We start from the raw sequence: 17,465 nt of genomic DNA on the forward strand, positions 1-17,465 counted from the left end.
ACACACATTTAACAACTCACACAATTAACTACACACACATTTAGCTACACACATTTAACGACACACACATTGAACTACTCACATTTAACTACTCACATTTAACTACACACACATTTAACTACACACACATTTAGCTACACACACTTAGCTACACACACTAAGCTACACACACATATATAGCTACACACATTTAGTTACACACACATTTAGCGAGACACATTTAACGACACACACATTTAGCTACACACATTTAACTACACACACATTTAACTACACGCACATTTAGCTACACACATAACTACACACATTGTTTCACACATTTACCTACTCACACATTTAACTACACACACATTTAGCTCAACACACATTTAACTACACACACATTGAACTACTCACACATTGAACTACTCACACATTGAACTACTCACACATTGAACTACACATTAAGCTACTCACACATTTAACTACACACACATTTAGCTCAACACACATTTAACTACAAACACATTTAGTTACACACATTTAACGACTCACACATTTAGTTACACACATTTAGCTACTCACACATTTAGTTACACACATTTAACTGCACACATTTGGCTACTCACACATTTAACAACTCACACATTTAGTTACACACATTTAGCTACTCACACATTTTGCTACGCACACATTTAACTACACATACATTTAGTTACACACATTTAGCTACTCACACATTTAGTTACACACATTTAACTACACACATTTAGCTACTCACACATTTAACTACACACACATTTAGCTCAACACACATTTAACTACAAACACATTTAGTTACACACATTTAGCTACTCACACATTTAGTTACACACATTTAACTACACACATTTAGCTACTCACACATTTAACAACTCACACATTTAGTTACACACATTTAGCTACTCACACATTTTGCTACGCACATTTAGCTACTCACACATTTAGTTACACACATTTAGCTACTCACACATTTAGTTACACACATTTAACTACACACATTTAGCTACTCACACATTTAACAACTCACACATTTAGTGACACACATTTAGCTACTCACACATTTAACTACACACATTTAGCTACTCACACATTTAACAACTCACACATTTAGTTACACACATTTAGCTACTCACACATTTAACTACACACATTTAGCTACTCACACATTTAACAACTCACACATTTAGTTACACACATTTAGCTACTCACACATTTTGCTACGCACACATTTAACTACACATACATTTAGCTACACACAAAACCTGGTATTGGCGTAGTGGTTAGGGCAGCGGCTTGGGATCCAAAAGGTCCTGAGTTCAAGCCCCGTTGGGCCACTGAATTAATACACCAGGAGGTTGACTCAGCCTGTCATCCTTCAGAGGTCGGCGAAATGAGTACCAGTGTACTGGGCCGGTGTATACCCCGGTTAAAATAGGTGTACCACATCCATGTGTCGTAAGAGGCGACCAGGGTTGCGTCAGGAAGGGCATCCGGCGTAAAACATGTGCCAAATCACTATGTGGATCATACGGATGATCCGCTGTGGCGACCCCTAACGGGAGCAGCCGAAAGAAGAAGAAAAGATATTTAGCTACACACATATTTAGTTACACACACATTTAGCTACACACATTTTTAACTACTAACACATTTAACTACACCCACATTTAGCTTCACACACATTTAACTACACGCACATTTAATTACACACACCGTTACACACATTTAGCTACTCACACATTTAACTTCACACACATTTAGCTCAACACACATTTAACTACACACATTTAATTACACACACTGTTACACACATTTAGCTACTCACACATTTAACTACACACACACATTGAGCTCAACACACATATTTACCTACACACACATTTAATTACACACACATTTAATGACTCACACACTTAACTACAAAGATTGTTACACACATTTAGCTACTCACACATTTAACTACACACACATTTAGCTACTCACACATTTAGCTCAACACACACATTTAACTACACACATTTAGTTACACACATTTAGCTACTCACACATTCAACTACACACACATTTAGCTACTCACACATTTAACTACACACACATTTAATTACACACACATTTAGCTCAACACACACATTTAAATACACACATTTAGTTACACACATTTAGCTGCTCACACATTCAACTACACACACATAACTACTCACACATTTAACTACACACACATAACTACTCACACATTTAACTACACACACATAACTACTCACACATTTAACTACACACACATAACTACTCACACATTTAACTACACACATTTAGCTACAGCTTCAATGCTGTAACCTGGTGTTGGCCTAATGGTTATGGTGGCGGGCTTTGGATGTGAGTGTCATGAGTTGAAATCCCGCTCTGCTATTGAATTTAATACCAGGTGGAGTTAACTCGGCCTGTCATCCTTCCGAGTTCGGGAAAATGGGAACCAACGTGCTGGGATACTCGTCAAAGATTGTGCCCAATAGCCAAGGAGACTTCTTAAGCAGCACCAATGCTCTGCACAGAGTATGGTCCCAATCTCCTCCTTTAATGCTGTCCCGACACTTAAGAATTTATCTGAACCCGCAGTAAAATCTCAGAAGAGTCTCTTGCTTTAATTCGAAAGCCATTTTGATTGGCCTACCATGGAGTCTGCCACAACGGCCACTTACGCATAGTATGTTCAAGAAAAGGAAATGATGAGTGTGGGAGGGTAGGAATGACTGTAAGGAGGGATATTTCCTTGTCGTGTCACGTTAACAGCGCGTGATTGTTGTGGGAATCATTATTTTGTAATAGAATGTGTATGCCACTAAATCGGTGCCAAAGTTCGGGTGACATGAGAGAAAAGGAATGGTGATCAAGCTTTTGAGGTAATTGTAGTACAGGGAGGATAAGTGGAGAAGGAAAAATAAAGGGTGATCATCAAAGTTGCTGGTCTGCCACTGGGTTAGCAGAGGATAGATATGAATGGAGGAAACTGAGTTGGCATCATGACAAGGGGTTTCCTGACTTGACTCAAAAGAGCACACAATCATGTGAAAAATACAGAAGAAACCTGATTGTGCAATGCGAGACAGCGGGGTTTTTAAAAATCGCTTCCGTGTCTATTTATTTATCATTTGAACTTTCAGTGTGTCTGTCCAGGGGCGTGTTCTGTTAGCGGGCGGTTCGCTTGATTCAAAGTGCTAAAGGTAGCACCGCAACGGAACAGAGTGCTCGGCACCGCTTACAACATGGCGGTCTCCATGTGAACAATGCATATTGTGGAGCTTGAGCAAATGCTGACCGGGCCGTTTACTCAAGCCTCTTATGACGACTTCCCCAAAAGAATGTATTGTGTTATCAGCAGCAACAGAGAGTATGAGGAAGAGGAAAACAAACAGCAAGAAATGATGAGTCAGAAGTGGGATAACCCCCGCCAAGGTTATCTTTGTACTTTCCACTGTGCATCTTGGGGAGGGAGGGTTTTTCATACTTGTAGACATTAATGAATTTGGATGAAAAGTTGAAGTGACAATAAAAATTATGAAATTCACATTTCAATAATATTATGACTGTACATAACATACACCACATGGTTATGCTTCGGAACATTTCATTGGTTGCAGCATCTTTTTGAATCGGAGTATGGCAGCCTTTGCTCGCTCAATGAAACACCTCTCCTAAACGCTTGCTCCTCTAGCCGAGCGGCGAAGCGAGCGGCTTGCAAAGCGATTGAGACAGCAAGCAACAGCAAAGCACTTGCTAGCAGAACATAACTCTTTTACCATTTGAGTTTTTGTCATTAAATTTTCAACAAACCTGTAGTTTAAAAAATGTCAAATTAACTAATAAAAGGTTACTTTAGCTGTTGCTTTCATCAAGTTTAGTTCAAGTACAAAGCGGACGTGGACGTGCTTTGCATTTTGACATACTTTCAAATTTAACTCTGCAATTCAAGTCTGGATGGATGAGTTTCGGATTTAGTTTGTTGACGTATTATGCTATGGACTGGTGATCCGAGAGAGGGCCTACAGGATAGCCTAAAGGTATGCACACTGGTTTGGGTTCGAATCTTGACACAGCCACATCAGTTGAAATCTTTTTTTTTTGCATGGAGGACGATGCATCAATGTGTGCATCGTCCATCAGAAGGACGTTAAGCCGGACCATAAACACATCCAACCTGCCCCGAGTGACTGCTTGGAAGGGAAGAACAAACCGCTCAGCATAACCTCCTTTGCGTAACCAGCAGCACCGGCGTTCTGTTAAGAGTACGAGAAGCACTGTAACACTTTCTTTGTTTGTAAAGTTTAAACGATTGCTGCTGTGAGAATTACATTGTTCAAGTTGCTGCAAAACAAAAACAAAAAATTGAATCTCATTTACCGTGACAGTCACAATATCGTTGGAGGTTTACCAGGGTGGAAATAACAGGAATCGAGTTTATCTCTGACCTGTCAACATTGTGAAAATTAAAACAAAGAACACAGTGTATGTCTTCATGGTAATGGTATCTTGTGATGTTTGTTCAATATACCAGTGTCCTCACATTCGAAGTAGAAAAAAACGAAAAATCAAAGCACAATGATGGTTCAGTTCAAAGGTTGAAATTGTCAAATGTTAATAGAACAAACAAGTTTTCTCCCTCTTGACATTGGCAGGGTTTACAACGTGTCATCCTATCACAGTCCAACAGAAAATGGAATCGTGTAACATCCTCAATTCGGCTTTTTATTTTAAATGCAAGATAGATGAAATGACTGTTATAAAATTTAACATGGTGTTACCCTATTCTTGTTTGCAGTTTGTTAATATGTGGTCTGCGTCCTCGTGTTGACCTCCCACCAATGATCCAGCAAACCCTTCTCCATCTGGCCTCGATTACCCGATAGTTAATATGTAAACCCCTCTATCCTTTGTTAGGGTTTGTTTCTGAGCTGTTCCACAAACCTCAATATCTTTAAAGAAAAGTAATGTGTGAATGTGGTTGCTGAACATTTAAAACCGTTTTACTTGCTCAACCACCATCGTGTTCATTGGCATTACCTCCTGGTCTGTGGGCAGCAAAGCAATGCTTCGTTTCCTGTTTGGTTGTTTTTCAGTCCTGCAGAAAGTAAATGGAGTGTCACATGATGTGCAAAGCATTCAGTCTGGCCTAGACACTGGCAAGATGGAAAGGAGCAAGAAGGAATTTGGTTTGTAAAACAGTTCTTTCATTCACTTCTTAGGCATGTTGATATCCATCGCCTGACGCATCTCACAAGAACAATTCCAACTGTGCTTGTGTGTAAACCGAAAGAAAAAGTCGTAAACACTCATTCCATCCATTATCATCTCAATTCCCTCCAAACTTTTCAGAGGGAAAACATGATTATCTTGTCTATCATTTCCCATTCACAATTTTCTCACAAACATTGTCCATTTCCTTCGCTTTCTCATGTTGATGCATCGTGTTGACTTGAAATGAAATTGTAAATAAACAAAACTCCACTTCACTTCCCATGGTTTATTCAAACATTTCATACAGCAGGCGTGTTAGAATTAATTATTGACAATGATAATGAGATTATTGCAATTTTAAAATAGGGTAAAGATTTCCTTTAAAATGTTTGTTTTTGCCGTTGTGCTTTCATAATTCCCCTTGAAGACAATTCGTTTTAATGATAGTCTGCAGCATTTATCATAGTGTGCATACCCTCCAACTTCCATACCACAGTCCCTCCTCTCCCACAACTTCCCTTTCCATGCTATTGCACTATCAGCTTAATAATTAGTGGACTGGAGTTAGGAGCTCAAAGGGCAGAAGAGCTCCTTGTGAGATAACGACCATCCACATGTAGTGCCCAACTGTATCTGCAGACGGCTTACTTTTAATAAGGAAGTTGATGGCAGAATTTGCACTCCGGCCACCGTAAAACCCTTCATTCCGCAAAACATACGAAAAGCAAAAATAAATCTGAAAACCCACTCCATGGGAGTACCTCATGTGCAGCTGCCCTATGCAGAGCAGCTCACCGGATGACGGGATTGAGGTAAAGCCTTCGGGACCCCCACTCTTTGATGAAAGGAGGAAAACCATGGGGTAACCTTCCCGGGTCAGTGTTTGTGTCGGGGTGGTGCTGGGTCTCGTTCACCAGACGGTGGTCTGCTTGGGTAAACTTGAGGCGGTCCCTTGGGGTGGGTGCCTGGAATGTCCGATCCCAAAAAGAGGATGATCACCTGTCTCTGTTATCATCTGAGAATGGTACCATCTCAGCCTAGGCTGGATATTGGCAAGCTCAAGGATGAGAGAGTAGCTGAGGAGTTTGCGAACAGGTTGAGTGGAGATTGGGGGGGGGGGACTGGGTGCTTTAGGAAATCCTGAAGAGTTGTAGAGTGCCTTCAAGACCACTGTCCTTGATGTTGCCGGTGGATGTCTAGGAACTCACCGTTGGGCAAAGAAGAATTTTGTCTCTCAAGGGACACTGGATACCATTGACCAGAGTCGCAGGGCCAAGCTGAAAGGCAGAACTGTGCTGTTTAGGGAGATGAGGAATAAAACTGTATGTGGCCTAAGGGTGGACAAGGAGGCCTATGTGCGAGGAATCTTTTAGGGGGTTGAGCATCACCTGTGGTCTAGTGATTCTCGACCTACTAACAGAGGAATTCGTGCATTGCATTCATCCAAGCCTGTCCCTTGGTGTCGTGCAGTTGAAGCAGAGGGTGGTGGGCTCTTGACAGAGGAATCCGAAGTAAAGGCCCGCTGGCTGGGTTACTTTGAGCGGCTGGACCAGGCTGATCCACCAGCTGTTGAATTGGATGTCAGCAGTGTTACAATCCCTATTGCTGACCCTCCAATCAACTGTGGTCCACCTTCGTTTGTGGAAATACAGGCTGTGGTGAACCGGTTGAAATGGGGTAAAGCTCCAGGGATCTGTGGCACCCATGCTGAAGTTCTCAAGGCTGGTGGAAATGCTGTACTTGTGTCATTGCATGCAGTTCTGTGCTCTGCCTGGAACACAGGCATCGTCCCAACTGACTGGAGACAGGGTTTATTCTAACGTGCAGTTGTACCCCTTTTGTGCAGTTGTAAATTCAAAATGTGCAGTTGTAAATCCAGATTTGTGCAGTTGTCAATTTGTTCTTTGTTTGAATTTGCATGGCTAGGGTGTCATAAACTAGGAAGGAACCACAATAGACATCACTGATAGTCTGATAGCTGACCAAAACTTATTTTTTTATTAACCTTACAATATAATGCAATCATACATATTACATAAATCATAAAATATGACATAGACTACCACATTTCACATTACAAAATATATCTTAAACAGTGAGGATTATCAAACGTATTTACAGTCGATGATGTCTGCAAGGTGGCAACCCAGCCACCCAGCAGTGGAGTTTCCTTGAGTTTCGCCAAGTTTGATGTCACAAGAGATGTTTCAATATCCAAGTTAAGCAGGGTCACACTGTCCGACTGAATCTTCTTCTGGAATCGTGAAAACACAGCTAGTACATTGGCAACAAATGCCATTAGCTCAAGCACAGATTTGTTGGCCAATAGCGTCAGGAAACCATTAGCTGCTTTGTCTTCCGATTCCCGGAAGTATAGAACCAGAACATGCCATGAAGTCAAGATTGTATTGACAAGAGATAATGTGAACTCTGTCCAGCGTATTTCAAACACCCTTGGCAAGGCACAGCACTTCAGTCCTTGTTTGACTGCAAGGGCATTCAACCCTCTTGTTCTCACCCCTGAGGTGTGGAAGAATGATGATATCCCATTGAGTGTTTGGATCAGATGACTGATTTCATTTATGCCGTATTTTCCAGTGATTGATTTCCATGCAAGTTGGGACCTATGAACTGCACACCAAATCTTCATCTTTGGAACCTCTGACTCATTTCTGTCAAATGCTGCCCAAATCCCATTCTTGTCACCAGTGTTCACACTTGCTCCATCTGTCACTATGGAAGACATATTGGAGAAGATATTTTGGGTTGCTTCTTTGCCAACAGTGTTATTGCAAGCCTGTTCCACCGCATTGAACACACCATGAGCTCCCCTAGTCTCAGTTTCATGAGCACCAAGGAAAATGGTATCTTCATCCCCACTCACGGTTATCAGCTGAGCCAACACATAAATCTTGTCTACCTGGGTTCTGTCCATGGAGCCGTCACACCTGAGTGAAATGGCAATGGAATTGTGAATCTTTTTGGATAGTGATTGTCCATCTGACTCTACAATGCACTTGAGCAACTCGAGGTGGCTCGCCGGGGTCACATACTGGAGGTCCTTGTCAAGCTTTACTTCCTGGGAAGTCTTCGCAGCCTCCATTTTTTCCCGCCCCTGCCTCGCATCAGAGTTTGTGCAGTTGTAAATTTTCCTTAGAATAAGCCCTGACTGGAGGAGGGGCCTTGTCTCTGGAAAGGAAAGGGTGATCTCCAGGACTGCAACAACTACTGAGGGGTGATGCTGCTCTCGGTGCCAGGCAAGGTCTTTGCTCGGATAATTCTTGATAGGGTTTGCCACCATCTGCCTGAGCACCAGCATCCAGATCAGTCTCAGGCTTTTCACCAAAGAGGTCAACGATTGACCGTATCTTTGCTCTTCAGGTCCTCACTGAATGCAGATGAGAGTTTTGGCAGGGGCTGCTTGCAGCATATGGTGATCTCTGTAAAGCGTTTGATTCAGTGAATCGGGATGCCCTCTTGACTCTAGAGGATTCTTGGTCTTCATGGGGTGTTACCAAATCTGATGATGTATGAACTCTACTCTGGTACTGAGAGTGCTGTGAGATGTGGTGATACCATCTCTGACTTATTTCCAGTTTTACTGGAGTTCATCAGGGATGTGTTCTGGCCCCCACACTTTTCAGCAATTGTTTGGACTGGATTCTGAGGAGGATGCCAGAGATATCAAGCTGTGGCACATCATCATTTGGGAATATCAAGATCTCTTACTTTGATTTCACAGATGATGCAGTCATCTTTGCGGAGATATCCTCTTGGGGGGCTCTTATAGTGCTGAATGAGGAGTCAGAGCCGCTGGGATTACGGGTTTCCTGGGTCTAAACTAAGATCCAGGCTTTCAATGACATCTTAGATGCTGCTATCTTGTCTCTATCTGTTTGTAACGAGGATATTGAGGTCACGGAGAGATTCACTTAGCTTGGCATTGATATTCATGTCTCTGCTGGCTGTGAACCAGAGGTCAACAGATGTCTCGGTCAGGCCTGGGGAGTCATGAATTCACTAGATCATGGGGTGTGGCACTGCCGGTACCTGTGCGGGAGGATGAAAGTCTGAGTCTTCAGGTCCTTGGTGCTTCCAGTCTTGCTCTATCTGTGTGAAACTTGGACTGTGACCAGGGATCTGAGATGGTGACTTAATTCCTTTGGTACCAAGTCTCTTCGGCGAATCCTTGGCTATCACTGGTCAGACTTTGTGTCCAATGAGCGGTTGCTGAGACTCAAATGAGATTTGTTTCCTGCATAGTTTGTGAGCATCAGCTGTGGCTGTTTGGACATTTTCCTGATGCTGATACTGCTCACCAGATTCTCTCAGTAAGGGAGCCTCATGAGTGGAGGAGGCCAATAGTCTGACCGTGTGCCTCGCGGTTGCAGCAGGTTGATCAGCATCTCAGATGGGGATGGGCCAGGCATCTGCCTGGGGGATGGCCAAACGGAGGCCCCTCAAGTACCAGTCGAAAGTGGATACAGTGACTCGCTGCTTCGGCGCATGCTCTCATCCCTGACCTGGTGTTGGTATTGTACCCAAACTAGGTAAAACTGGAGCGAAGTCAATGGTGTGCCATCGCAAATCCCCATGCTTCCCATCAAAAACAAAGTTAAAAGATTGCAAAAAGTTCCACTCGGAATGACCCAATATCAAATTTTGAGTTAAAAATATATTCTGTTTTGATCCCTGTGGCCATAAGTTCATGAACCGGGGGTCAAAGCCCAAAAATAATTCCATATTTCATGCGTCCCCCGGTGTTGATTCTACATCCAAAGTTTCATTCCAAAAAATTTTCAAATGTGCTCATAATTGTATTTTGGCATTTGACCTTTTGACCCTGCCACAGGGGGCAGGGCCAAAAACCTCTCACACCTTCATGCCATGTGGTGATCATAACTACCAAGTTTGGTCAAATCTTTCACTTTACGAGGGGTTTTTGAAACAAAGCCCAACTATAATCTCATGTAGGGAGAGGAAGTTTATTGCTTAAATTATTTCTGTTTCCACGGTGGGGCTCAGAACATTTCAAACATCTCTTACCGCTTCCTTGGATGGAAAAAGTAAATCCTGAATGCAATTGAATTCTGAATTTTTTTCACAAGGTTGATTTATTAGGAAACAAAATGTTGCAAGGTGTATATTTTTTGAATCTGTGCTCATTGTGGTGGTTTTTCTTTTCCCCTCTTGCATTTTTGTGTCCAGATAAGACATCAAACTTGAGCCAGCTGACCTTACAAGTGTTTCATGAAAAGGTTGATTCTCACAATATGATGGAAGCAGTGGCAATATTAAACTATAAAATGCAAAACCTGAAAGACAGTCACAATTCCCTAGAATTGGCGATGAAGAAACAAAAGGAATTGCATGAACAGGCCATATTGGATGGACACGCACCGGTGGACTCGCGTGTAGATGGTCTGGAAGCCAGGATTAAACAGCTCGAATATCTTTTTGGCTTTAAATCCATGGAAGCAAGCAGAGGTGACAGGGCCCCTGTGAACCTGACGCATCTTCAAGCCCAAGTTGATGACCTGTACAAATTTAAATCACAGTCTTACCTTTCCTTGCATGATCAATTATTTCGTATGTCCTCTCTCCAGGATCGAGTAAACAAAAATACTGCCAAGGCCCGACAGAATTTTGAGGCGTTGCAGAATACCAGTATGGATATGGAAAAACTTTCAGCAACCTCCGAAGCATTTGACTTTATCAGTAACAGCACAGACGACCTGGAAGTTGAGCAAAGGAGGCTAGAAACCAACCTGACGATTATTGAAGAACGAGTTAATACGCAGGAAATTTTTGCAACAAAGTTGGACAAAAGTATCGATTTTATGAAGGAGCACCTCTTAAGTGCTGCAAATATGGCGAACGAAAGGCAGAGGAAATACATGAAATTGCACCACGAAGTTCACGAGCAAGTGCGCAGTTTGCAAGAATCTCTGCAGGACTTGCAGAATAAATTTGACGCGTTGCAGGTCAATCAGGATGATCTGAGCTCTGTACAGATGATGATCAGTGGCAACTTGTCCATCGTGAATGTGGAGTTGGAACACCTGGATAAAAATCACAAAGGCATCACCGAAAGACTCACAGTTGCTCGAGGTATGCAATACAATTGGTATCACACATTTACAGTTGAAAGTGCACACCAGTTGTCCTCTATCGTGAACAGATACTGTAAGGGGCTGTACATGTATCATATTTCTGCAAAAAAAAAAATCAACTGTTTTTTTCTGCCAAGTTTGACCCTCTTCCAAATTTTGCACAACCTATATTATGTATGTGATCATATCCTCATTCCACTGCCCCTCCTACTCCCTGAGATATGCAGTACCAATTGTGAATGTGACTCAGCAATATGATGCAATTTATTTCAACACAAGTTGATGGGCATTTCGGGAGTGTATCAATGAAAGTGCATTGTTTCAGCAACATGACATGAACAAGACAGGTTTAGCACCCAGTCGTGTTTTTTATTTATTTATTTTCAAAGAATAAGGATCCTTGGGGAAATTTATTTATTTTTATCAATAAAATAAAAATAAATAACAGCTTGGTCATGGTAAGCAGAATTTTGGCAGTATTCAACCATGTAAGATGATGTCATCAGCACCTTAGGTTTGAGCATTTTCTGATTGGGGGGGAGGGATTTGAAGAGTTGTGGTAGGTGGGGAGGGGGCTTGACGGCTTGGAGTTGGAAGGGGATTGCTGCCTTAGGTTTGGGTGGGGGAGGGTGAGTTTGAGGACTTGGAGTGTGTGAGGTGGGGGGGGAGGAGTTGAGGACTTGAAGTCACTTTTTACATTAAGGAGATGTTCTGCAGGTCCCTGCTAGTTTATTTGAATGACTGATCAGTCCAATCCTTGAGGAGATTTCATGGTTGCATATTAATCGATCACCTTGTTCGACCAATATTTCTCCTTTTGGCCATCCTCATTTCATCCATCATGTATTTCTCTATTTCCATTCAACCATCATGTATGTGTTTGCATTTTTTTTTTTTTACTCCTTGTGGTGAAGAACCTGCCTCCAGGAACTGCAGTTCTTTGCAAATGCTTCCAAGTTGTCTTTCTCGATATTGATGTTATTCAAGTCTCTTTGCAGGACATCCTTGTAGCAGCGCTTTAGACACCCGATCAGTCTTGGTGCATTTTGGAGCTCACCATAAGGACGTCCTTTGGGATGCGTCCCTCATTCATACAATGAGTACGACCAACCCGTTCGTAGACGCCTTTACTTCATGATAGTGATTTGGGGTTACATTTGTCATTTCTCCAGGATAGTGACATTTGGAATTTTGTCGTACCACTTCACTCCAGGGATAGGGTGACGATAGCAAAGGTGGAAAGTGTTAATACGTTGCTCATGCCTACGAATAGTTGTCCGAGTTCATCTGATTGTGATACTGCTGTACAATAGCATGTTAAGGACGCAGGCTTTGTACACCTTCATCTTGGTCATGATCATCGGTCTCTTGTTGTCCCAGACACGTTTTTTCAGTCTCCCAGAAGGAGCGGAATCTTAACCAACGCGAGTGCTAATTTCTACATCTCGGTGGGTATTCTCAGTCCTATTGAGCCGAGGTAACAGAAGGTATCCAGTACTTTGAGCTGGGCATCATCTATACTGACGTGAGGGGATTGCTCCACACCTTTTTCCATTACTCGAATTTTCTTCAAAATAATGGCTCCAGCAAACTCTTTGCAAGCAGCTGAAAAGTCATTGCACATGATTTGAAGGTCTTGCTCAGTGTGTGGACAGAAGCTCATGAATATAAGCTTTCTGTACCTTTCACTTGGCATGTAGTGTTGCCAGATTTACTAGTTTTCCATCATTCCTTGTGTATAAAGCAATACTGGATGTGCTTGACGAGGCACACTTTAGAAGTCGAGAAAAGAAAATGCCAAAAAGGGTGGATGCAAACACACATCCTTGTTTAACACCATTATTAATGGTAAAGTGAAGCCTGGTGTTGGCTTATCGGTAAAGGTTGTTGGCTTAAGATATCATCGTCTTGAGTTTGAGTCCCTGTCACGTCGTTAAATAACACCAAGTGGGTATATTTATTTAAATGCAACATGTGGCTGCTTGGCTGCATCATTTTATCAGGGCATAGTAGTGCTGCTAATGAAATTCCCCCTGTTACCAGTAAGCTAGTACTAATTTCACCTGATGCTCTCGGCAGTGATGCAACCAGCAAGCACAGACTGCATACGAAATAATCATAAGAATGGTAGTGTCTTGACTGGCTACCCTCATTTCATACAGCTACTTGCATCTCGTTATGAAAGGCCTGGATTATGTTCAGAAGTATTGAAGGACATCCTTCTCTCTCTAGGCACAGGTACAGTCCAATATGACTCACAGAATCAAATGCTTTAGATAAGTAACAAAGGTCAGGTAGATGGGATGGTGAAGGCCAAGGTGAATACAATGTCATTGGTAGACCTCCCAGATCTGAACCCAAACGGGATATCTGGATACACAGTCTGCTAAGATCTGTAGATGCTTCAGCTCTATTTTGGCCATGGCTTTAGCAGCAGTGCTTAGAAGAGAAATTGAACAGTTATTATCACAAATAATTCTGTCACCCTTGCTTTTGTAAAGATCTCAACTGTTGTTGCATCTTTCAGTTCTTGAGGTATGGTAACAGGTTAACCCATTTGTCAACAGGTTGTTTTTGTCGTTTTTATACTTTTTAAAATTCTCCATTGAAGCAACATGAAATTTATACATAAGCATCTTTGTGATGTGTAGAATAAAGTACTGTAACACACAAAAATGAAACCAGCGATTTCAACAGACAGTTCACAAAACATGTTCTCAATGGCTGCCCTGCTGAAGCATCACAAATGGATCGTCCTGGTTAAATTGTCGATAACTCGGCTGCATTCCTGAACCGGAATAGCTTTGATGTTGGCGGAAATTACATTTTTGAGGTCATCAATAATCTGAGGTCTCCCTTGGTGCAATCTATCCTTCAGGTAATCCCAAAGATAGAAGTCAGGTGGGTTGAGGTCTGGAGAATGGGACACCCAATCAACATCTGTCCTTCTAGAGACTATTTGATCACTGAATTTCTGTTGTAGCCACTGTATCGATCTGTTGGAAGTGTGAGGTGTGGCCCCATCTTTCTGAAACCATTGCACAGCCCTTTCGATGTGGCGCTTCCTCGCTAATACAAACCAGAACTTCTGGATAACTTTCACAGACCGTTCAGTGGTTATGGTTACCGATTTCCCTTCTTCATCTTGAAACCAGAAAGGCCCAAAGATGCCAGGTTTGTTTTTATTAACCCATGCTGTGCATGTCTGCCTTTGAAACGGCCTTTCAAGAACTTCAACAGGAGAACTAGAACCCCAAAACACCTTGTTTTCAGAATTAATATGACCACTTAAAGGAAACTGGGCCTCGTCAGAAAACCACATACATTACTCAGAAAAATTGGATCCCTGCACATTTTTTCCTCAAACCATTCACACGTCATCACACGAAGTAGTTTATCATTGTCTGTTACGTTTTGCTTCACTTGTATGTGAAACGGGTACATTTTAAAGTTCCTGCTTCAGAATTCTTTGTGCACTTCATCGAGATAAGTTCAATTCTTGAGATCGAACGACGCAGCAATTTCCTGGGGCTCCTCAAAACTACTTCATGGACTGCTCCAATGTTTTCTCTTGCAATCCTTGGGTGACCAGACTTTGAACAATTAAGATTTTGTACTGTCCCATTGGACTTAAACATCTTTATCCATCGAAAAATAGCAAGACTTATCTTGGGCTAATCTGGTGTCGAACTCCTTTCTGAATCGTTTTTGAGTCTGTTTCAATGACTTTGTGGCAAAGCAAGACTCCGCAATAAAGATCCTTTGTTCAATTGTCCGTGCCATCTTCAAAATTAACAATATAACTGATGTTTGCAGTTTTTCCTCCAAATGCTTCATACAAACCTGCAATAGAAAAAAAATTTGTCTAGAAAAAATTAAAATTACACGTAACTTTAATGGGGTTGAGTTTTTTTATGAAACACCCTCTATAACTGTACTGCTCCATCTTTAACTCCTTGTTTAAGGAATTCAGGAAGAATTCCGTCAGCTCATTGTGTTTTCCCTGACTCCAGTTGTCGCAATGCAACTGTCAACTCAACAAAAGTAAAAACACCTTATCTCGGTCATGTAGTGTAGAAAGCTCAGGAAGCGAATCAAGAGTCATTGCACCAAAAGCCGGTTCAAGCATATGGAGTGTCCCAAAATGGTCTGCCCAGCGGTCCAGCCGTTGTGCTTGGTCTGTGAGAGGATTTCCATCCCTGTCTAGTAGTGGACCTGTTTTCGATGGAACAGGCCCAAGAACATCCTTCACCCGTGGAGATCACCAAAATCGGTAGAGTTGAATTCGCTCACATAGTTTCAACCAATATTTTTGGATGCAATTTCTCATTTCTCCCTGAGCATTGCAATTTGCTTTCTGTGGGCTTGATAAAGAAGCTTGAGATGGATTAGTTACATTGACAATGTGAGCATTTTGCTTCTCCTCAATAATTCGCATCATTTTGGTTGTCTGTAAACCACTCAGGCTGATTTCTATATTTGATCCTCAAAAACAGTGTGCAACTGCCATTGGTTTGTCATGAAAGTTTGACTGCTGTTGATTTACGTTACCCTCACTTTGTGGCATCCTGCACAGCTTCTCATGATACACTTCTTGGAATTTTGTTGCAAGATCAGCTATTTTTTCAGGTTTGCCGTGTTCAACTTTCTGGCTGGTTTTTCTCTCTTATGATGGAATTTGCATCGTGCAACACCAGTCTTGCACCTTACTAGTGCATGGTCTGTGTCACAGTTTGCATTGTGCATACTTGTAGTATGTAGCACATCACAGAGGTGCTTCTTGCTGGAGACGACATGGTCGAGTTAATTCCAGTGTCTTCTTGAACGTGGGTTTTGCCAGGTTACTTCACTCCTCGTTTTTCTTCCACTAAAAGAGTGTTTGTTATGCAGAAAGAGTAATAACTGCACAACTCCGGAAGGTTATGCCTGGTGTTGGCTTAATGGTTAGTGTGGTGGGCTTTGGATCCCAGGGTCCTTAGTTCAAATCCCGCTCAGCTGTTGAATTAATACCAGATGGGGTTAACTCGGCTTGTCATCCTTCCAAGGTCGGCAAAATGAGTGCCAGCATGCTGGTATACTGTGTTGGAGTGGCGACCCGTCCAGGATTGTACCCAATAGCCAAGGAGACTGCTTAAGCAGCACCAACGCTCTGCACAGAGTATGGTCCCAATCTCCTCTCTCCTCCTCCAGAAGATGCCGGCAATTTTCATTTATCTTTCCAACACTGTGGTGACCAAGTATGCTTTGCCAGGCATCATAGTCAGCTCTCACGGAGGGAATGATGTCCCCCACTAGAAACAGTCTGTCATTTGTGTTTATTCTATAAATAATTTTGTTGAGTTGTGTATAGAAATAATCTTTCTCCTCAAGTGAGCTAGGCAGAGTATGCTGCAATAACAGTGGTTGGACCATTTCTTGTGTTCAATCTCACCACTGATAGTCTGCTTAATAATGCAGTGGGATATTCATTGCTTGAGAGTACATCATTTATAATTCCCAAGCCAACTCCATGCTCCCTCTTTTCACTTAATTTTATCCGATTCCAGTAGAAAAGGGGAGTGATGTCATCTTGTGGATCCACTGTCAAGTAGTCCTGTCTCAGAGAGAACGGCAATGTCTATGACTAATCTATCTAGTTACAGGTCAGACTGCTGTCCTCATATTTGATGAACGAGGATTGAAAACAAATCAAGATGTTGAACTCAGAACATTCCAACATCCAAAATTCAGTTTCCACTTAAAAACAGGAATAGTTTGGGATGGTGCTGGCTATTTTAGCCCACATTTTCTTGGGCCTTCCACTGCTTGTGAAATGCAGACAGTCCCTAAATATGACTGTGTGGTTGCTCAAGCAAGCTGCCGGACGGTCTTATACACCTTTCAAACCCGAACGACCGAATCATTGCTGAACCCTCAGCATGCACATCTTGGCAAAGTTAGAATATGCGTGCATGCCCCAATTCATGCACCCCCTCTCATCCAGAATATCCAGTTCCCAGAGACCAAGGAGATCCAAAACATTTGTGTAAATGTGTTGGATGTATCTGGTTGCCCAACAATGGAGTGGTTTCCCTCATGTCCTTGTGCTTCAGTCACATTTGG

The 17,465-nt window shown here is 42.2% G+C and overlaps 1 protein-coding gene across 3 annotated transcripts in view; it reads left to right on the plus strand.

Annotated features, from left to right (window-relative positions):
• Window positions 1-17,465, plus strand: part of LOC147026395 (uncharacterized) — a 65,690-nt gene that overhangs the window by 16,671 nt on the left and 31,554 nt on the right. For all 3 annotated transcript variants that reach the window (XM_085881811.1, XM_085881812.1, XM_085881810.1), the window contains 2 exons: window positions 5,133-5,225; window positions 10,459-11,361. In XM_085881811.1, coding sequence (XP_085737937.1) covers window positions 5,133-5,225; window positions 10,459-11,361 — 996 coding nt within the window. The remainder of the gene's footprint in view (window positions 1-5,132; window positions 5,226-10,458; window positions 11,362-17,465) is intronic.

Source organism: Eptatretus burgeri, chromosome 5, assembly GCF_056783735.1.
Source record: "Eptatretus burgeri isolate ZD-2024b chromosome 5, Ebu_testis_v1, whole genome shotgun sequence".
NCBI lineage: Eukaryota > Metazoa > Chordata > Myxini > Myxiniformes > Myxinidae > Eptatretus > Eptatretus burgeri.